At 47.4% G+C, this 22,460-nt stretch overlaps 1 protein-coding gene across 1 annotated transcript in view; it reads right to left on the bottom strand.

The window, feature by feature from the left end:
- The window catches only part of BFSP2 (beaded filament structural protein 2), a gene marked incomplete at its 5' end in the record, with an annotated part of 63,982 nt that overhangs the window by 25,756 nt on the left and 15,766 nt on the right, over positions 1-22,460 (bottom strand). The window contains one exon of the mRNA XM_082719188.1: positions 5,952-6,034. Coding sequence (XP_082575314.1) covers positions 5,952-6,034 — 83 coding nt within the window. The remainder of the gene's footprint in view (positions 1-5,951; positions 6,035-22,460) is intronic.

Below are 22,460 nucleotides of genomic sequence, written 5' to 3' on the forward strand. Positions count from 1 at the left end.
TCAGCATAGGTGGGCAACCCAGAAGGGGAAATAGCCAGGTTACAGATGGTAACGACAAGCCAATTATGTGATAGACAAATGAATGTTAGAAGTCACTGTTCCAACGGCTTGGAGGGCACTGTTACTGCAAGTGTTACATGTTGATTTATTAAAATGAAAGCGACAGGCAGCCAACTTCTGATAACCTAGCTTTACAGGCTGTCAGGCTAATGGGGCGCTGGAAGCATAGAACTCCAGGGAAACCTTCTCCAGGAGCTGAGATCCAGGTAGGGGGATCTGGCGCGTCACCATTATTCTGATTTGTCATCCTTCCCCTGCCCCCCACCCGAGGATCCTTTACCAAACATTACTGCATTACTGAGAATCTGCTAAGCACCAGACTACACACTAGCAATCCCCAAACGGAAAGCATGATTTCTGTCTCCAAAGAGCCCATGTGCAATTTTAAAACTGGCTGCAAATCCAAATGCTTTTAGGGGCCAAGTGGGGAATAGAGATGAGGGACGAGGGTCGGGTCTGGGAAGCAGGGAGAGATAGGGACTGAAGCCCACAGCATCTCTCATTCTTCATGCAAGGGGACCTGGTGCTCTGCTCCTTCCATTACCTCTGCCTGGGAAGGACTGTGCCAGTCCTCTTCAAGGACAATGGGAAACCTGGATTTATATGTGAAATATTCAGGGTTTTAAAAACTTGCAGCCTGTATAATAACACTCACAGCACACACATCGACACAAATCTGAAACTGCCCCCCTGAGTTCTTTTCATCTCTGGTTTGCACAGAGCCTTCTTTTTATAAACCGCCCGACATCTTTGCCAATTTCTCTCAGTGTTACTCCTTTCCTTCTATGGCCTTCCACCAGCTGCACGCCTCAGCCACACTTCACACCTTAGCTTCATCCATCCACAGAACAGAGAAATCTCACATCATTCACTGAAGAAAGCATCTTAGGATTTTAGAGTTTTAAGGGAATTTAGGATTCAACTATTCAAACTCTTACTCAGTGACAATCCCTTGCTAGCATTCTTAAAAAAATATTTATTTATTTATTTATTTTGAGAAAGAGGGTGCTTGAAAGAGTGCAAGCCAGAGTGCAGGATCAGGGGGAGGGACAGAGAGAGAAGGAGAAGAAGAGGGAATCTCCAGCAGACTCCCTGAGGAGCATGGGAGCCTGACCTGGCGCTTTATCCCAGGACTCTGAAATAATGACCTGAGCCGAAATCAGGGGTCAGTCATTCAACCAACTAAGCCACCCAGGCGTCCCTCTACAGCAGTCTTTGATGGGTGATTTTGTAGCCTCGACTTGACTGCTTCCAGTGACAGGGAACTCAGTACCTATCATCACTACCATTCCATTTTAGGACAGCTCTAATTATGGAAATTTCTTCCTTCAGGAGCTTAAGTCTTCATTCCTGTAAGAGTCTGAATTCCACTCTCTGGAGCATCTAAAGTCAGTTCTATCCTTCCTTCCGGCAGTCCTATAAATATTGAGAGTCTAGTCTCTTATATCACTCTCTTTTCCCCTCATTCCTTCCTCCAAGCCTTTTGTTCCTCAGATCAAACATTCCTAGTTCCTCCATTCTTCATATAAATTGGTTTCCATATCCCTCATCATCGGTGGCAGGGACTATGACCTTCCCATCTTTGTATTCTAAGCATCCACCTTCAGGCTTCAGATATATGTGGGAATGATTAGAAATGCTCTAACCGGTCCACATCTTTCTCAAAATATGATACAGAGACTGGAATGCAAAACTCCAGATGTTGCCTGATCAGCTCAGACTCCCAGGGGACTGTCTGCTCCTTTGTTTAAATTCTCTAGTTCTGGGGCGCCTGGGTGGCTCAGTGGGTTAAGCCTCTACCTTTGGCTCAGGTCATGATCCCAGGGGCCTGGGATTGAGTCCCGCATAGGGCTCTCTGCTCAGCAGGGAGCCTGCTTCTCCTCATCTCTCTCTCTGTCTGTCTCTCTGCCTATTTGTGATCTCTCTCTCTGTCAAATAAATAAATAAAATCTTTAAAAAAAAAATAAACTCTCTAGTTCTATTTATCATGGGCCCTAAGGTTTGCTTTGTGGGTTTTTCTTTACTTGCGTATTTGTTCATTTGATTTTGACCAGCTATATTTGCTGCTAATATTTGGTGTCCTATCAACTAGAGTCCCTGAGCATTTTTTGCAAGTCCAATTACCCTGTTCTTTCTGGACATTCCTGGTATTTGGCCCCCAAAGTAGGAGTTCATATATAACTCGTTCAGTTTCATTGGTCCATTGTTCCAATGTGACAGTCCCCTGGGAGTCTGAGCTGATCAGGCAACATCTGGAGTTTTGCATTCCAGTCTCTGTATCATATTTTGAGAAAGATGTGGACCGGTTAGAGTTGATTCCTAACTCTATTCTTCTATTCTATCTCTACTCCTATTCTTGTCCTTACCAGCCCTCCTGCCTTTGTATCTTCTGCCATTTTGGCAGCTTTCATACACCTTACAGTTAAAAATAGTAAATGAAGGAACCAAGGACAGAACTCTGTGGCAGACCACTAGAGACTTACCTCAGAGTTGGACCTGTACATTTGAATCCCCCCAAAGAGCTGGTTTTTGAAATCATTTTTATGTACTCTATATGTAGGATTGATTTTCTACCCAAAGGTATTCTTCATGGAGGACTGTAATTTTGTTAACCTTCAGTCCTTTTGGAATCAAGTCCTGTACTTCCAGCTGGAATGAAAATCCACCTGTATCACTGGGTTTGGTCCCTGCTGACCCAGGCTGCAAGAGCTCCCCTGTGCCTCTGAAATCCCGTTTTGTTTCTCTCTCCAGGGAGCCTAGCTCTGTCCAGGGTGGGCTCCATTCAGCATTATGGGATAACTTAGGTGTCCTATAGACCATTTTTTGAAAGTCCTCTAAGCATTTGACACATCTCTGTGATATCCCCCAAGGCTGCTGTTAAGCTTTTAGCTTTCTCTTGTTGTCTTTTTTCCCTTTACCCTCCATTTCAAAGTCTCCAAATAGAATCTCTTTGCCCGTGATACCCAGAGCTTTCTGTCTTGACCTGCAGGCCCCTCAGGCCCAAAATCTTCAATGGCATACCGCAGTTTCTGCTTGGTTGCTCAACCATTAGCTCAACTCAGCTTGATCAAAGCCAAACTCATTATCCATACCTGAATTTTAGACTAGCTTTCTTTTCACGATTTTCTATTTTAGTCAATAGAATAGCAAATCTTCTAAATTATCCAAGTTCAAAACCCAAAATTTACCTTTGTTTTGTATTTCTTTTTTTTTTTTTTTTTAAGATTTTATTTATTTATTTGACAGACAGAGATCACAAGTAGGCAGAGATACAGGCAGAGAGAGAGGGGGAAGCAGGCTCCCTGCCAAGCAGAGAGCCCGATTCGGGACTCGATCCCAGGACTCTGGGATCATGAACTAAATCGAAAGCAGAGGCTTTAACCCACCGAGCCACCTAGGCGCCCCGTTTTGTATTTCTGGCCCTGCCACTACTTTCCTTGACCCATCTCTCAAGTCTGCTCATGGCCACCACCCCAGGCAAACCTTGACCTATAACAGCCTCTGACTGTCTTCCTACAACCGACCTACAGTTTTGCCCCCAGAGGGACCATCCTTAACCATACTGGGTCACCATCTGCTGAGAGACCTAAGTGTCCTCCTCTGGTCCCTTAGTAATCTGATCTTGCCTTCCTTTTCAACCTTGGCTCCCAGTACAGGCCCTGCCCTGCCATCCGTCCAGCCTGTTTGCTCCCATTGCTTCTGGCTCATTTGCTCCACCTCTCCTCTCTACCAACACAAATTTCCCTTTAAATCTAGTCACGATGAACCATTACTCAGACCCCTTCTATGGGTCTTCTCTCAGGTCATCTCTGAATTCTTTGGTATGGCTGACATGGTCTTCTGGGATGTGGTCTCTCCCTGGTTTTCCAGCTTCATTAGCTTTCCCTCCTTCCTTCCCTCCACATGCCCTGGTTATAATGAGCTACTCAGTGGCCACTGATGCACCTTCTTTCTCATGCCTTTCTACCTTAGCACATACTACCACCCTTCCTGGAAGTCATGCTTCCTTCATTGGCCTGGTCAACTCCTATACCAGTTTAGGCCCCAAATCAGGTGACACCTCTGTTGTCAACACTCCCTGACCAGATTGTCGCCATTTCACCTGTGCTCATCTCAGTGATGGCACAACCACTCTGTGATGCTACTGTCTGTTCACTCCTCCATCTTTGACACTAAACCGTGAGCTCCCGGAGGTCCCATTCACTTCATTCCCAGGACTTGGTCAGGGGCCTGGCAGATATTCAAACACTTGTTGAATCCATTCACTCATTTACTACTACAACAACGATTTGTGGTCATCTATCTTGTGTGTGGCATTGTTGTAGGCACTGGTAATACAACGGGGAACAAAACAGACCCAGCCCCTGATACTCTGTTGAATGGCTGGATGAAGGCATGAACGCATAATGAATGAATGAATGAGCGAAAGAAATTTCGGTCAGATCCTACCTGAACTTCACAATTAATTAAGTTCTGTCTTAAATTTAGTACAAATTGCTTCATGTCTATTGGCATCTATCTTTAGGTGTGCAGTAAGCTGTCGGTGGATGGATGTTGGCTTCACGGTTTTGTGCTCCTGTGACCTTGGTGAACACAGTGTTGTCTGAGACAGCAACCCCAGATAACTGAGAGTCCTCTTGACTCCAGAGTGGCTGCTAGGGGAGGTCGTTTTAGCAGATGGAGAAGCTTGGTTTTAGAAAAAGGAAGGAACCCTGGGTCTGAGGAGATGGTAGAGATTTTCCTTTTCATCACAGTGCACCTCTTATTCTAAGATAAGCTCGGCAGTGGGATGGGTCACGGTCTTCACTAGAGACTCCCAGCTACATGCCTTTCTTCTTTGTCTTTACCAGTTTAGGGAAATGTTCCCTAAATAACTATGCCATCACCCATCCAATTGCCCAACATCCAGAACACCTTCCTCAGAGCATATTCTCAAAATCGCTGTTTTCATTAATGAAAGATCTTTTTCATTTTGTTTCTCCATGAGAAACAGCATTTCCCAAACCTCATGTGCCATCGTGATTTTGCCCTAAATGCATCTCTCTCCTTCATTATTTACTTTACATGGTTCCTTAAATTCATCTACTTAAAAAGTAAATGTTAAATTGGTAAACTTGAAAAGCTCTTTATAGTCAATAAATTTTAAATTGCCACTACAAATTGTAGTGCTGTAGTGGAAAAACAGTTTTATGAGTCATAAATAGAAGGTAACTCTAAAAATACATAACTATTAAAAATAAAATGTTTATCCTTATATCACTTAAAATGATCTTCATCAGTGCTATAGATGCCATATTTTAGGATACACTTCAAAGAGGTGTTTTTCAAGGCTGGGGAGTTAAAAATACTGAGGCCCGGACCCCACCCCCAGGGACTGTGGTTTAATCAGTCTGTATGGCTTGCCTGTTGGCATTGTGAAGTGGCCCGGTAATTACAACACAGGGCTGCAATTGAGAAACATTGCTCAAAACCAACAGCTGTTCAAGTGTGTTCCTAGGGGTAGCGGGATCAGCTTCATAGGGAACTTGTTAGAAATGTAAATTTGGGGCCCCACCCCAGATTACTGAATCAAAAACTCAGAAGGTGGGGCACAGCAATTTGTGTTTTCTATAAGAGCTCCCAGTGGTCCTGAAGCATGCTACAATTTGAGAACTCCACTCTGAACTAGGAGACATTGGGCAACATCTCTGAGCCCTTGGGACCTGGTTTGTGTCTATAAGGAGGGTTTGGGCTGGAAGATCTTTGCTCTGGATTCTCCCAGGACCTCTCTGATTTCACTCCAGCCTCCTGTGCTGCAGGCAGTGAATGCCGCAGACCCCAGAACAGCATCACGTGACTTCTCCTGGAGTCTGGAGGAGCAGAGGGACTGTCCCCTCTGTGGCAAATGTTACCTCTCTTTAAAGTCGTCCGCACCCGCCTGGATATTCTCTGTCTGAAGCATGAGCCGGGCATTTTCCAGGACTGCCTCGCCCACCTAGAAAAATCACACACATCAGAGGAAACAAGGTCACTGGTCCGTCTTCCCTCCCTTCCCACTGTGACTAGCACTGGGCACAGAGGTTCTGGGGGGAACTTAGAGCACCTTTCTCATAGCAAATATTTTTAGAATCCAAGTTCTCTCTCCAAAAAGGGGGAGAGCAGATAAGCCAGGAAAACATAAAATCTGGATGCCTTTTAAGAGCCTTTAGAGTTGGATTTTTGGAGCTAAAATATTACTCAAAGGCAGACTTGTTCATAGCCTCTGTCATAAGGCTGAACATTCAACTCCCAGGGAAGTTTCAGGCTCCTTAAATGAAGATTCTCTGGTTTGACTTAGTGGCTTTTCACATTTTCTGGTCATGGATACCCTTGAAAAGCTGATCAAGTCTCTAGTTCATTGCTACCCAATAGAACTTTCTGTGATGACAGAACTCTTCTATGTCTCTACCATCCATCATGGTGACCACACATGGCTACTGAACACTCAACATGTGGCAAAGATGACTGAGGAACTGAAAATTTAATTTTATTTAAATTTATCATTTTTTTAAAAGATTTTATTTATTTATTTGACAGTAGATGGAGAGGCAGGCAGAGAGAGAGAGAGGGAAGCAGGCTCCTTGCTGAGCAGAGAGCCCGATGTGGGGCTCGATCCCAGGACCCTGAGATCATGACCTGAGCCGAAGGCAGCGGCTTAAACCACTGAGCCACCCAGGCGCCCCAAATTTATCATTATTTTTAATAGATTTTTTGGGGGGGGCGGGAAAGAGTGCACATGAGCTGGGGAGAGGAGGGGCAGAGGGAGAGGGAGAGGGAGAGAGAATATTAAGCAGGCTTCATGCTCAGCGTAGAGACTGACTTGGGGCTCGATCTCACAACCCTGAGATGATGACCTGAGCTGAAATCAAGAGTCTGATGCTTAACCCACTGACCCAGCCAGGTGCCCTTATTTAAATTTAATTTAAATTTGAATATCCATCTGTGGCCAGTTGCCAATATATTGTACAACTTGGCTCTAGAATTTCATCCACCCTCAAAACATACATATGAACATCAACACTGTGCATATGTTTTAGGGGTTTCATGGAGCCGTGAAAAGTGGTTTTTCAAAACCAGCTCCCCAAACCCTGCAGAATGTACCCAAGATTTTGTTTTTATTTAGATGTGGTGAGGCCAACAGATCAGGAGATGACTGACATTGAAAAGCTGTTAGAGTTCCCAAAGGGTGGGGCAGCCCCACCACGCAGGTCCAGAGGAGGAAGTACCAGGGTTGGTCGCTTAAGGATGAGGGGAAAACGTAGGCAAAAGCCTTTATAGTGGCTTTCCTGGGAAGGAAAGGGTGAGGCAGGGTTAACAGTTGAGCAGGTTTAGGATTGGGTGGCTAGAAGATTTTCAGCGGTCTCTGGGCCCCCGGGGTGGTCTCCAAACCCCTGGGATGCTTAGGGCCATTTTTCAGATGACAAATTCAAAGCCAAGGGCAATCACCCTGCTCAATTTCTCACAGTGATGCCCATGGCAAATGACTCACTCTAGTGCAGGACACCAAATCACAGCAGGTCTAGACGGTGGGCTGGAACATGACTGCTGTAGAGAAGAAGGCTTTACTAACACTCTAGACAACGTGGCTGGTGTGGGGGGGGGGGCGGGGGGCGGGAGGAGGAGGATGGGCGGCCACCTCTGTGGAGCCTGGGGCTTATGCAATTTGGGAGACTGCCTTTAAGAAAAAGGAAAAAAAAAAAGACTAATACAAAGGGGTGTGCACAAATAAGGGACCCTGAAGCTTTAATTCTTCGAATTCTTCCGCTTGGTACAGCTTAATTTTGTCTGTGACAGGTTTCTGCTTTTTAAATGTGGGATCTAGGCAGACGGGCAGAAAACGTGAAAACCAAGCAACACTCCAGAGCATAGGTTGGATATACATATTTGGAGTTGTACAATTCTGGAAAGGCAGAAAAATGGCTGAAAATGCAATCACCCCAAATCTTGCCTTCCAGAATAAGCACGGCCAGCATTTGGATCTATTGTACTTCCTTTCAGCCTTAGCTGTGCCCAGCGACAGCAGTAGCCCGTGCGTTAATTTGTAACACTTCCCTCTTGATTGCAAATTCTTGATGAAGAAGAGGCTGCAAGGAGCAATCCGGGAAGGGGTCGGGTAGGAAGTACCCATGGCTTGAAGACGTGCCGCAGCGAGGGGCTGGCTGCTCTGTGTCCTCCCTCCTCCTTCTCACTTGGGGTTGAGGGCAGGAGCACTTTCTGGGGTAAACTGGACACTGTCCAGCAGAGAGGGTAGTTCTGTCCAAATGTCTGTCCTGGGAAGCTTGTGCAGCACTTGGCTCAGGGGAACTGGAGGCCTTCCTGCTCTAGCTGATGTTTGGTAACAACCAGGGGCTTATTCAAGCCTCAAGCCGAGGCTAATTATAGGTCCTCACTTGCCAAAGCTCAGTGGCTGGCCCTGCTTCCTCATATCCTTCACAGAAGGATCTTAAAATAACCTGCTAGCCCTCAAGTCAGCCAGAGAACCCCTTTACTGTTCTCCTGCAGGTACCACGGCTTAGGAACCTGCAGGAGAGGGGTGGGGGAGGGGAGCTCTGCCTCCTTTACTGTAGAAAGGGCTGTGAGGCGGCAGGACAAGGGCTGGGACCTTGGCTGAGGTTTAGCATAGGCCCAAGACCCGGATGGAGGCCAAGGTCAAAAGTAAAGCGTGGAGAGCCGGCCATGGAGGAGGCTCTTTGTCTCCACCTGGGAAAGCTTCATGAAATCCTTTCCAGGGCTGAGGACAGGAACTGCAGAGGGGAGGGAATATCCTGACCGCATACAGATGTGTCCAGCCCACGTGCTGGGGCGTCTTGTCCTGGCTTGCCGGGGCAGACTGGTGAAGATTCCAGGAGTTTTGGGAGCCAGTGGCTAACCACAGCCATTGTGAAAGTTGTAATTATGTGAACTTATAATTACATAAATTCTATGAAAGCCCAGTTAATAAATACTCCAAATGAAATGTCCTAAATATTTAAACATTTTGCTCTCTTTGACTGTCAGCCCTGCTCTGGAGGTTATTGACTTCTGTTGAATCTGTGCCCTGGAAACCCTGTGTAATGGTACATCCTCGTGCATCTCCTCCCAAGTCTGCGCTCGGGAGGGATAGCATGGTGGGAGCTCACTATTGGCCACTGTGAGAGGATTTACATCAGGGAGATTGGCCACTGTGAAGCCAGAGCCTTCTGTTCATGGAAGGCTGCTTGTTACACAGCAGCTCAGTGACCGTGCCTGACATGAAACTAAATACTCAGCACTCATAAATTCACAACATGCTCATGATCTCTAACCCTGACACCAGCACACCTAGTGTACAGATGACGGTGTCTAAAATTGCCCCACATCACCCAGACAGAGAGTGGCAGAGTCAGAACGCACCACCAGGTCACTGTGACTCTGCAGCATGCATATTTTGGTCACCAGCCTTGGAAAATAAAAGGCCCATCAGAATCAAGAGAGAGACTCATGGAGGAGGATTGTTCTCTTTTTCCTGTAATAGGACAGCTGGGACTCCTGGTTCCTCCTTGGGCTGCATCACGGAGATAAAGAGCTCTCTCTCCCACCTGCACGAGGAAGCTCGCCAAATCAAAGCAATCCAAACCATCTCCTGCTCTCATCTCCTGAGCTTTCCTTGCCGAGCCCCGTAAGTGGAGCAGTGCTGAGCAGACTGTGGGCCCAACTCTGAAGGCCTGGAGAATGTCAGTGGCCGAGTGCTGTGTGTCAGGCCTGCAGAAATGCCATCTGCATTTAAAACTGCGGGACCTGTGCATTAACTACCTGGTCCTCTCACTTTTATGGTTGAAGTGGATGCAAATTAACCCCACCTCTCTGAGCATCTTCTTTCTCCAGGAGCAAAGGCAGGACGAATACCAAATATGAACATGTACAGTCACTAGGTTGATGCTGTGAGTACGAGCACCCTTGCTCATAACCCTGGAACTGCTCCTGCCCTGTTTTCTCACCGGAAGAGAGTGTGGACCAATGTCAGAGTTGCACTGCAGGGTGAACTTGAAGAGCGTGGCATGCCAGGAAGGCCAGCAGGGGAGACCTCTCCTCCTCCTCTCCTTCCTCTGGCCAAACAGAGCCGACTCCTCTGCTCAGCACATGACAACTGTTTCCTCTGTGCAACATGACTTAACACTGGGTCTCCTGTCGGTTACAGCAACCTCCGTGAGAATTGGAATGTGAGATTAGATGGTCTGGAGGGTGTAGGACTCAGGATTTGTAAGTTTTGCTGGAGGAAACAAAAGACCCTTCAGAGGATATAATTCAATGGAGGAGAAGAGCAAGGCTGAGTGCCATGGGGAGGGATGGCCAGAAGCCAAGGTCGGCATGGGCTTCGTCTGGAGAGGGATGGTACAGGCAGGGGCGAGGGTGGGTTCACTGCTGGCTGGTGTTAGCTCGAACTGCTCTTGGCTCAGTGTGCGGCTAGCTCTGCTTTAAGTTACCTCCCGGCGACTGTCTTGCTCTCGCCTCCAGGTGGAGGATTCCTCGGCACACTTTACACCAGCTGTTCTCCAAGTGCGGTCGCTGGAGCGGCAGCACCAGCACCACTTGAAGCCCGTGCGGAAGGCAAACTCTCAGACATCTACCTCAGATGTCAGGATCCGAGTCTCTGGGGTGGACCCCGACAATCCGTGTTGAAAAGCTTTCTAGGGGCTCGCAGCGCACACTTGGCTTGCAAAACCGACCTGCCACCGGTCCTGCCCATGCCGCCTCTCAGGCTGCTCCCGGCATTCCTCCACGTCCTTGCCTGTGTCCTTGCCCACACGTAGAAGCCCTTGCTTTGCCACCTCACACTCCTGGGCCTTGCCGCCTGAGAAACCCTACCCTGCTTTCATGTAACGCTTATCTCAAACACGCCTTCCTCTGCAAAGCTTTTTCATTTACCTGCTCACTCACTCTTGCCTTCATTTCATCGGCACATTGTTTCCTCTATGCCAGGCTCTGTGCTGGTTGTGGGGGAATCAGCAGTTACTGCAGGGGACGTAGTTAGAAAGCCAGGCAAAGGCAAGATCCAGGAGCAGGGCCTCTGGAGCAAGGGAAGGGAGGCGGGATTTGCTGGGAAGCCCCTAAAAGGCTCTGAGCAGGGCAGGTGAGCAGGTGTGATCTGCACCGTAGGTGGGCCCCCCGAATCCTGAAGGAAGGGGAGATTGTTGGGCACAGGGGACTGTGCCGAGGGCCCAGCGAAGAAGCTCTGCAAAAGCCCCAGGGAGATGATGGCAGCTTTGACTAGGGCAGTTATAGGGGCCACAAAGAGAAGCAGACAGGTTTCAGACTTACTTTGTTAATGGAACAGATGGATTTTGGTGACAACAGTTGTAGAAAGAGGGAAAGAAAAGAATTAAGGGTGATTTCTAAGTTTTTAGCTCCAGACCCTGGGTGCACGGTGTCCTTGCTGACTCTCTTCCTCCCTCCTTGCTCCTTGGATCATTTCTGCATCGGAGTCACACCCCGACCTGCAACCCACACAGAGGAGACAATGATCTCATTCATGAACCCAGCTCTTCCACTCACCGGCTTAGGCCAGTTACTTGGATAATTCTAAGATTCGGTCTCCTCATCCTTAAAATGAAGATAATACTGCTTCCTACCTGCTAGGGAGGCTCCAAGGAGGAAAGGAGACCCCGCCGGTAAAGCACTGGGCCAGCTGCCTAGCACCAACTAGGTATTCCTTACACGGTGGCCATTGTCATCACTGCTGTGTGCTGCAGAGCAGAGCACCAGGCCGGTGACGATCCAATGGCCCTGATGGGCGTGTGCAGTCTGGCACCATTCCTACCCCGCCACCCCAGGCAGCTGAATGAAGACTTCCATCTAGTGGCTTGGTTTTTGTTTTTTCTTTTGTTTTTTGTTTTTTTTTTTTTTTTCCTGACCATAGTCACTTGAGAAAAGCTCTGGTCACTGGTACTATGAGGATGAGGATTGTATCCCTTCCTACGGCTGTTTCCTTGCTATGGCTGTAGTTATTAAAATAAATGATGCCGGTGGGGGCAGGAGAGAAATTTGATCGTTACTATGGTTTTAAAAGGTGAGGACAAGCAGCATTTTTAGAAGGGTTATCATTTGGGCCCAAGGGTACAATTAATGTTTTATTTGGAGTTAAAGATATTGGCATCCCAGCAGCCAGAGCTGCAGGTGTGGGGAGGATGTGGGCAAGACTGGGCCCCTGGGAAATTAGACTTGACGGGGGCTGTGGCAGGGTATAAGAGTCTCTGGAAACCCTTTACACATTTATTTGACTTTCAAGTTTAGGACGAATGCTCAGCATAACTTGTTCTAGTAATAAATGAACAAGAAGTCATTATCTCTCCTTAGTGCCCCACTGAAACTGCATCTTCACCATGATGGCGGAGATCACCATGTTACCAAGCTGAACAGATGCCCCTCTGCACTCATCTTGACCCACGAGGCACACTCATCACAGAAGATGGATTTTCCTCTCTTGGCCTCCATGATGCAGCTCTCTCCTGCTCTTCCTTCTACTTCACAGCCAAGCTTTCTCGGTCTCCCTCACTAGGTCTTTCTCCCTCATGTGACCTCCGTATGCTAGAGCTGCTCAGGTTGGGTCATGGGACTTGTTCTTTTCTCCTTAAGTGACCCAGGACAGTAGGTATCAGTTGAATTAATGAGCCCAGGATTATTGCCGCCTCTCTGTGGAGAACCAAAGCAGGAAAGACGTGGTTCCCACTCTCAGGAACACCCAGGTTCCTACCTGGTTCCAACCTGAGATCGCTTCCCAGGTCAGAGTGCCATCGAGCTTCTGCACTGATGTGTCCCAGTTCATCCCTGCTGCACTGCTCAGGCTTGGGTCGAGTTCCAGTTGTCTCTCTGATGGTTTTGCCTGATCGTTGCTACCCAGGGTTGGAGAGTACAAAGCCTAAGCACACTGAGTTCAGATCGCAGGTGCAGGTGGAGTTAGGGAGCATGCCCTAAAGCCCGGATGGAGAGGTTGAACCATCTCGAGCATAGTTGACTCCTGAATGCAGTCACAGACATTAAAGATCCAGGGAGGATCCGGGGCACCTGAGAGCTAAGGTTGGGTCTTTCTTCAGGAGGCCAGGACGGTGGACATTTCTGTGTCTGCACTGCAGGTAAATGACCTCATCATTGAACTGTGTGCTGTCTGAAGAATGTTTTTGTCAAAGGGGTCAGATGAGCATGGAGTGAGGGGCCAGAATGGGTGGGTAGTGTTAGGAACCATTTGGGGGCGATCGGGAACACCCTGCTCCCTATGGATTGCTCTCTGTCTTGATGAGGACAAACCTTCTTAGGCCTCACCTTCCCCCCAAACCTCTCTGCCCATCCCAGGACTAGTTCTGAGATTATCTAGCATCCTGCCTCCAGCTCCCTGGGAAATAGGAGAGCCTGATTGGGACAGCAGCACCACTGCTGGGCACTAAGAGTAGCCACTGTACAGTCCTATCTCGTCCTGGGTGTATGTATCACAAAGGTTTCTTTGCCATGAGCCAGCCCTCCAAGGTCTAATCTTCTACAGACTTCTTAACAAAATCTGAGTTTTGAGCGCTAGGCACATCAAGATATAGGGACCAGAGCCTTGAAGGCTCTGTTTGGGCAGCCACTTGATCGATCTCTCCTGTTCTTTCTTTTATAGATTTAGAGCAAATGCATTCCAACCTCCCATTCCCTTTTTTACTGTAGTGACTTAGTAAGATGCAAATCTGAGCTCACATTTATTCAACAGTGTGCTCTTGAACAAACCCACACGATTCGGGCTTTATCTCTTCTTCACTCTCCTGCTGCAAACTGAACCATTTTTCTGAACAGATTCAGGCCTTTCCAGTTTTCAGAACCATAAGTCATGCTTCTGCTTCTGTATGTCATGGCCTAACCATGACACCTGGCTGCCCTGCTTTCCTTCTTTGCCTAGTAAACTCTTAGTCATCCTTCAAAACCCAGCTCGGGCTGTGCTGGGCATCCCATGTACACCCCAGATCCACTGTGGGCATCTGTCTATTACTGCAAGTTATCATGCTGTATTTTATTCTGGACTTTTTCTCTTTCCCCACCATTGACACAACTGTGTCCCCTGGGACTGGGGCAGCCTCCTCTCTTTGCCTTCTCAGCACCCAGCTCAGTGCCTGGCATGCGGACACTAGATGTTTGTGAACTCAGTAAGTGAAGTGGGCTAGCTGAGGAATGCAAATGAACACAAACAGGTAAGGCAGGATGTGTGGAACTAAGTGGAGCTTGCCTGAGAAGAACTCAAAATCTAGAGTCAAACTTCATAAAACCCCAAATATAAGTAACCGAACAAATCAAACCCAAACACTTTTACTGCACTTCCTACACTTTATGCCAGGATCAGCCCTTCATAGGCAGGTCGTCATTTGATCCCTGTGCCCAACACCAGTGGCCATACAGAGTGCGTGCAAGCTCAGTCCACACATGAGAAGCTGAGACCCAGAGAGTTCAAGTGACTTGCCCATAGTGCTCCAACTGAATTTCATCCGTGTCTGCCTGACTCTGTAACCCACGCTCTTTTTCTTTTATTTTCTTTTTAACAAAAACCCCACTTTTTATTATGGGACATTTCAATGAGGCAAAGCTACATGTAAAGGTAGAGAGACCCTAGAATGATGGCTCCCTTACTCCCCACTTCCATTACTGAAATCTCATGGCTAAATTTAAAAACTTCTATTCCTACCACCCCCCCTCCGCCCCACACCTGTCGGAGATGATTACATACATATCACTTCCTCTATAAATATTTCAGGAGTCATGCTCTATTTTGAACTTCTGCATTTTAAATTTAAAAGGTATCAGAGTAATGCATACATTTGATCACAAAATGAAACAAGAATGAAAAGAAAGGCTGGGGCTGAAAATCGTTCCCGACCCCACATCTGCTTGTCCCACAGCCCCAATCCCTGCATCTTCTGCCTTTTGTTTGTCCAGAGCTTGCCCCATATTTCTACAAATTTTTGATTGCTTGAGTTATGAGCCACAGATATCATTTATTGACTTCCTAGCCAACAAATGAAGATTTAGCTCACTCACTGCCCTTTTCCTGTATTTATTGGCCATCTTGGTGACTTTAAATAAGAAATCTCTATTTCTTGCTGTGTCAGTCATGGAGCTTCTCTTTCAGGCACTCACGCGCTCTCTAATAATCACAGGTGTTTTATTGTCTCAGGTCAAAGTGAGGACACAAAACCAGCTTAATTACTAACCTACTTTACTGACGTCTGTGTGAAATATAGGTCCTTTCTGCTAGGAATTATGACACAGGTGCCCCTGACGCGCAGAAGCTGTGGGCAGAGAGCCAAATTGTTTTATGTCCCAACTGAGCATCCTCAGGCCTGAAGAATACGGTCAACTGCCTGATTCGTTCTCGCAGTGCTGCCCTCTTCAGGGCACTTTTACACAATCCCCCCGCGCAGCCATATAGCATTACCACTGTGCTTGAAGCATGTGTTTGACATTAGGGGGCTCCATTTCTTCTCTTGTGAAATGGGGCCACTATAGCTTGGTAGTACTAGCCACACAGTAATCCCTTAAATGGTGTTTGTTAAGTGAATAAGCGATATATGTTTAAAGAGCCAAACATATGAAATAATGATGAGACACTGAGTCACAAGCGCAGACCAGCAAACCTTTGGGAAAAGAGGGTGTGGAGGAAGGGAGGTCTCACACACTGTTCCAGGAGGATAAATCAGGTAGCCACTTTGGGGAGCAGTTTGGCAATGCCATGTAAGAGCCGCTGACAGTTCCTAAGTACTTGCCAAGAGCAGGGTCAGTCACTTTTTCTATGAAGGGCCAGAGAGGAGATATTGTAGTCTTTGTGGGCCCACAGTTTTCGTTGCAACTAAACAACACTGCCCTTATAGGATAAAAACAGTCGCAGACAATTAGCATGTGAATGGGTGTGACTACATTCCTGTCAAACTTTATCGATAAGATCAGGTGGTACCTGGTTGAATCTGGTCTACTTACAGTACGATGCCCAACTCTGACCTGAGGAAACTCTCCCATGTGTGCATGAGGTTTATGCACTCTCCTGTTTGTGACAGAGATAAGTGGAAGCAACCCACATCCATTAACAAAAAAAAATTGTAACCTGTGGGAAAAAATTCATAACCTGTGGTGTATATACAAGGGAATGTTATCTTGGTCATCATGATAAATCTCAAAAACAAAATGAGAAGTGAAGAAAGCAAGTTGCAGAGGGAAATACTATGTGGTAGTGAATTTTATGTGTCAGTTGGTTATAGTGGTCAGATACGGTCAAACATTATTCTAGATGTTTCTGTGAGAGTGTTTTTGGATGAGATTAATATTTAAATCAGTGGACTCGGGGATGCCTGGGTAGCTCAGTCAGTTAAGCCGCTGCCTTCAGCCCGGCTTGATCCCAGGGTCCTGGGATTGAGTCCCACACTGGGCTCCTTGCTCAGTGGGAGCCTGCTTCTCTCTCTGCCTCTGCCTGCCACTCTGCCTGTTTGTGTTCTCTCTCTCTCTCTCTGACAAATAAATAAATAAAATCTAAAAAAAAAAATTAGTGGACTCTGGGTAGAGTGGATTGCACTCTGTAATGTGGGGTGGCCCCATTCAACCAGTTGAAAGCCTTAATAGAACAAAGACTGAGTGCTCCCCCACCCTGCCCAATACCCCATGATGGGGAAGGAAATCTGTCATCAGATGGTCTTTGGACTTGAACATTGGTTCTTTCCTGGGTCTCCAAATGGCTCCCCTTAATCTGGAACATCCAGCCTCCATTATCCTGTGAACCAATTCCTTAAAATAAATCTCTTTCTCTCTATATAAACATCCTATGGGTTCTGTTTCTCTGGAGAGCCCTAATACACAGTATGATACAACTTAATATAAAGTTTAAAATCATGCAAAATAATCCCACAAAGGGTTTATATACATATATAGTAAAACTGGAACAACATTGGTGGAAATGATAAACGCTGAAGTTAGAGCAGTCATCGCCTCTGGGGACGGGAACGAAATCAGGACAGAGCACAAATAAGGTTTCCATTGAAATCTTTGATTTCATGTTTAAATATAAAAGGTCTGTAGCAAATAACATTAAGATGGACAGTTCTGGATGTTGAGCACCTGTTTTTATGTTTGAAATGTTCATAATCAAGAAAAAAAATGAGGTAACATAAAACAACCAGGAGAAGAAATCTAGCGCAGCAAATGTTATGCGGTAGGTCCCTAACGTGCAGAGAGAAAGACTGTCTGGAGAAGGCAAGTCAGAGATGGGTAGATGAAACAGAAAAGGCCTCTTTGGGCTGCAGGGATGGCGATGGAGTGGGACTGGCTGTGGACTAAGGTCTGGGGTAGGCAGGGCGGGACAGGAGGTGTGAGGACGTAGGAACTAAGAACAGTGCGCAGATGTGGGTTCGCCATGGGGTCACGGTCACAGTCGCTAGAGCTTTCCCAGAGGCACTTTGTATATACCCCAAGGGGGCCCTTCAGAAATGGTTATTCCTGATTTCCTTTGGACAAGATTTGTTTCCTGGGCACTGGCCAGAGTTCGAGGAATTTGCCTTCTCACTAGGGACTTGTTGAGGCTTAACCTAAATTAGGAGCTCTTCTTTCCTATTTCAGGGGTGGCTGCTGGAGGTTTTTAAAAACATGTTTGTATGTCCCCCAGGCACCCCGCTTTTCCCTTCCCACAAACTGCACTTGGGTTCTGCTTCTTGGTAATCTGTTGGGACAAGTGGGCTTCTCTCCCTCCTGCCCTGCATCCCAGAAGACCTCTGGGGTAGGGCTGCCTCAAACTTTGGTCTGTCGCAGGTGGAGCAGGGCACACAGGCTCTGGAACTAGACTGCCTAAGCTGAAAGTGTTGTCTCTATCACTGCCTAGCTGTGTGACCTTGGAAAGAGTTATTTAACTGCTCTGAACCTCAGTTTCCTCATCTTCAAAAAAGGAGTCATAGAAGCAGTGGCCTCATAGGGTTGTTGTGAGTTTGAGTGAATTAAGATGGGCAAGAACCTCAGAACAAATTCTGGCACATAATAGGTGCTCAGTAAATGTCAGCTGTGTTCATCTCCACTGAGGATTAACATGGGGGGAGCAGAATGCTAGCACTATTTAAACGGTGTTTCTCTCTTCCCCATACTTGTTTAGGTGCACATTCTTAGGAGACATAGGGTATTGGAGCAAGATATGAAGAGTTAAGCCATAGGCTGGGGGAGGGAGTCCTATGCAGATTTCTCTGCCATCTGCTTCCAGGAAACCTCAACTCAACAATTTCATCTCACAGTTTTAGAATGAAAAGTGCTCTTGGAGATCATGGAAAATGAAGATCTGAGGCCCAGAGAGGTGTGGAGGCTTATCTCAGGCCTCGGGGCAGGTCCTTTGCCCTTGAGAATCCAGTAGCAAGGACTCACAGGGACACCACAGGCTGTGACTGGAGAGGCAGGGCTTCAGACTCTGTCTTTGTTCCTTGGGGATTGTGATGCTCTGCAAGTCTCCCTGTCTGTAGACTGGGGATAAGGAAAGTTGGTGTCCAGGATTGCAAGATGATTATCAGAAATATATGTGTCACAACAGAAAGGTAACTGCACTGGGAGGTCCCTGCCCTCCTGGACTGGCCCCGAAGGGGCACCCATCCCAGGCATAGAGGTGGAGCCTGTGATAGGCATGGCAGCCATAGCTCATTTGAGAGAGGTCCTGCTCAAGAGGGCAGGCAGCCAGCAAGGAGGAGGGTTGGCCGGAGGTGGGACAGCACCTGAAGCGGGGGTGCTTCTCCTTGCAGCAGGTCCAGTAGGGAAGTCTTACAAGAACCCAGAAAGGGGTCCACAAGAGAAAAATTCTGGTTTAAATTTTAGCCAGACCCAGACGCTACAAAGCCCCCTCACAACAGCATGTCTCCAGGAAAAACTCTCCAGTCATCTTTCCCTCTCCTTTTCCCCTGCTTGCACTTTGGTCAGGTTGAAAGAGCAGTGGGAAACGAGGGTAGGAAAACTGCAAGAAGGAGCTGGGCGCTGGGCCTAACTTGGCGGGGAGGGGGGATGAAGGTGAGGGTTGACGTGTTGAATAATATACTGACTAGACCATCTACTGGCTTCAGACTGTGTTTTGGGACTTAAAATGAGCATGGAGCTTTTAGTTACCGACAAGTGATCAGAAAAGTCATGAGACCATCCATGTTAATCAACCGGGGGTAGGAGACAGTATTTACCTCCGGATGAAAAGATCAAAAGGGACCCTGGAAGAGGTTCCTCTTGAACCAAAGCCATTTCTTGTTTTTATTTTATTTTATTTTTTAAGATTTTAAATTTATTTCAGAGAGAAAGGTGGGGGAGGCAGAAGGGGAAACAAGCAGACTCCCTAGTGAGCAGGAAGCCCAACTTAGGGCTCTATCTCAGGACCCTGAGATCATGATCTGAGCTGAAACCAAGAGTCAGATACTTAACTGACTGAGCCACCCAGGTGCCCCCAAACCAATGCTGCTGCTTTTATAACTGCCTCCTGAGTCCTTCCTGATCAATGTACAGTTGACGTCCGTCAGACGCCTGGCATTGTGCTTGGCACATAGCAGGCACCCAACAATGTGTGGATTTAATGACTCATCATCCCCCTTAGACCTTCGGGTCCCCGAGTCTGAGAATTTTGACGTGTTCTATTGAATTCTCATAGTTCCCGGTACACAGCAGACCCACTTTCAATGCCGGATGAATGAACATAATAAAACTGAGTTCTGTGCCAGCCCCATAGCAGCTACCGTGACAAATATTACACTGTCAGGACTGCTGGGGAGGAGGGAGGCTGGGCCAATGCACGCCAACATCACTAAAGATTCTGCACTTACATGTGACACTAATTACACCCACGGACTGAGGATCTGCAGCCTTATCTGACACTGACAAAGCCTTTTTCCACTCATGTTATTCTCCTTAAATTTCAGAAGGGTCGGGGCCATGGTGGCAGGTATAATTATCTCCCTCTTTTTGAAGATAAGGAAGCAGCAGGTGGGAGAGATTAGGGATCTGGGAGAAGCATTTGGTGAGCTGAGACTTGGGCGGGGTTACTCAGGACCCCTGACTCCTAACGCAGGCTCTGACCTAAAACCCAAAGCCGCAGAAAATGCAACTAACAGAGAAAAGGCGGGGGTGGGTTTCTCTATCATAAAAGGAAGCAGGGCAGAGTAAGAACAAATTTGCTGGCTAATATATGCAAAGTCTCAGGGCAAAGCATAATTTTATGGCTGATTTATAATCCTCAGGAAATTGGGAGCTATCACGCAAATTCTGATATAAACAGAGAGACTGCAGGGCAGCATGAACTGCATGGCTGGTCTTTCAGATCAAGGTGGTGTTGGCAGCAAAGGGATGATGATAGGCCTCCAAAACTGAACACAAATGACGTTTTGCAACATGGGTTACTAGATAGGCAAGCTAGCGCTCAGGGCGGCTAGAAGGTGACGCTATTTGCCAAGAGAACTCAGTCAGAGGCAGCAATGTGGAACTCTCCCATCTCCAGGAGCTCTATCACCAGTTGGAGAGCCCTGGGGGGAGGGGAGGCTAATAAAACTGTTGGTTCACCAGTGGTGCTGCACAGGACACTACCTGACCCTCGGAAGTGAAGTAGCTGGCCAGCATGTACTGTCTGTACTTGGCCCCAGCCAGCCCTATAGCTGAGCCACAAAGGCTGAGGGAACAGGGCTCCATGGCGGGCTGCTGTTTCTCTTTAGGCTTTGCACTGCTCAGAGCTAATGATGAGCCGTGACAGACAGGTGTATGGCTGGAGGCTTGGGCATTCCACCCTCTCATTTTACAGAGGAGGAGCCTCAGAGCAAAACGGGTTGCTGCAGGGCACTGAGCTAGCTAGCAGTCAGAAGTGAAGACAGACACAGGGGGCGGATGTACTTGGTGTCTTCCTGTCCTTGAAGGACACGTGCTCACCAGAGTGGGAAGGGAATCTGGCCTGTTCCCTGTGTCTGCAGGGAGATGGCAGTTTGACACAATCTCTTCATTTAACAGTTGAGGAAGCTGAGGTTCAGAGAGGTGCAGTAACTTGTTCAAGATCACATGGCAATTTAGTGACGTTTACTCTGTTTCTACTGTATGGATAGTACTCTCTCAGTCTCTCTGTACCATGGCTTTCTTTTCTGAATCTCAAGCTCCATGTGGTTCAAAAGGGTCTGGGATCCTCTGCCTCTGCCTGCCATTCTGTCTGCCTGTGCTCGCTCTCTCCCCCTCTCTCTCTCTGATAAATAAATAAAATCTTAAAAAAAAAAAAAGGGTCTGGGATCTGATGCCAAGTGCCAGGGAAGTGAGGGTGACATGAAGCAGGCACAGAAATATTGGTTATTCTGGAACTGTTTACAATGACATTTGAGGAAATAGGATAAAATGTTGGAAATAGGGACTATAACATGAAAAGGATCCCAGTAGTTACTCTTATGGGTTGAATTGGGTACCACTCCAAAGATAAGTTGAAGTCCTAATCCCCAGTGCCTGTGACTTTATTTGGAAGTAAGATCTTTGCAGATGTCACCAAGTCAAGAGGAGCCCATGAGGATGGGCCCCAGGCCAGTGTGACATGTAAGAGGGAAATCTGGACACAGACACAATGGGAAAGTGAAGGCAGAGATAGGAGTGATGCATCTACAAGCCAGGGAATGCCAAGGACGCCGGCCACCACTGGAAGGTAGGAGATGTATTCACAACAGAACCTCCTTCACAGCAGGATCCAACCCTGCTGATTCCTATATTTCCAACTTCCAGCTTCCAGAACAGAAGAGAATACATTTCTGCTGTTTCATCTACCCGGTTTGTGGTGCTTTGTTCTGGTAGCCCCAGCAAACTAATACAGCTACCTTTTATTAACTGATTACTTTGCTGGGTCCAACCATTTGTTGATGTAGCCAATATTTCCTGTGTATCTGTTTTGTGCCTGGCACTGTCCGGGGTGCCAGAGAAAGACTGGGGAGTGAGAGGTGCTCATTTCTGCCTTCCTGAAGCTTGCATTCTACTTACCTCTACTATTTTCCAGAGTCCTTGCAATATCTTGTGAGATAGGGATCGTTCTCTCACAACTTAGAGATAAGGAAACTCACTTTGGGGGTTAGTACCTGGGCCGAGGTCTGACTTCTGGCAAGGGCAAAGCTAGGCCTGGGCTTGGCTCTGTCTGGAGCATGGCCCTGCACTTACCTGTCACTCTGTTCTACCTCATTCACTGCTTGTGCACATGACTGTGGAGATAAGACTCCTGGAGGACAGAAGGGTGAGGCAGGTGGGACTGTGGGTCCCAGAGGCACAAAGTGGGCCCTAAGTCATATTACAGTCAGGAAACCACACCTCAGCCCCTGGCCTTGAGAGGCCCCATTTATAGCTGTATGGGGCAGAGAGCCCTCGCACTCCTGTTCTATCTCCATCAGCCCCCCTCAAGGTGAGGATGCGGG

This window comes from Mustela nivalis, assembly GCF_964662115.1.
Source record: "Mustela nivalis genome assembly, chromosome: 1".
Lineage (NCBI taxonomy): Eukaryota > Metazoa > Chordata > Mammalia > Carnivora > Mustelidae > Mustela > Mustela nivalis.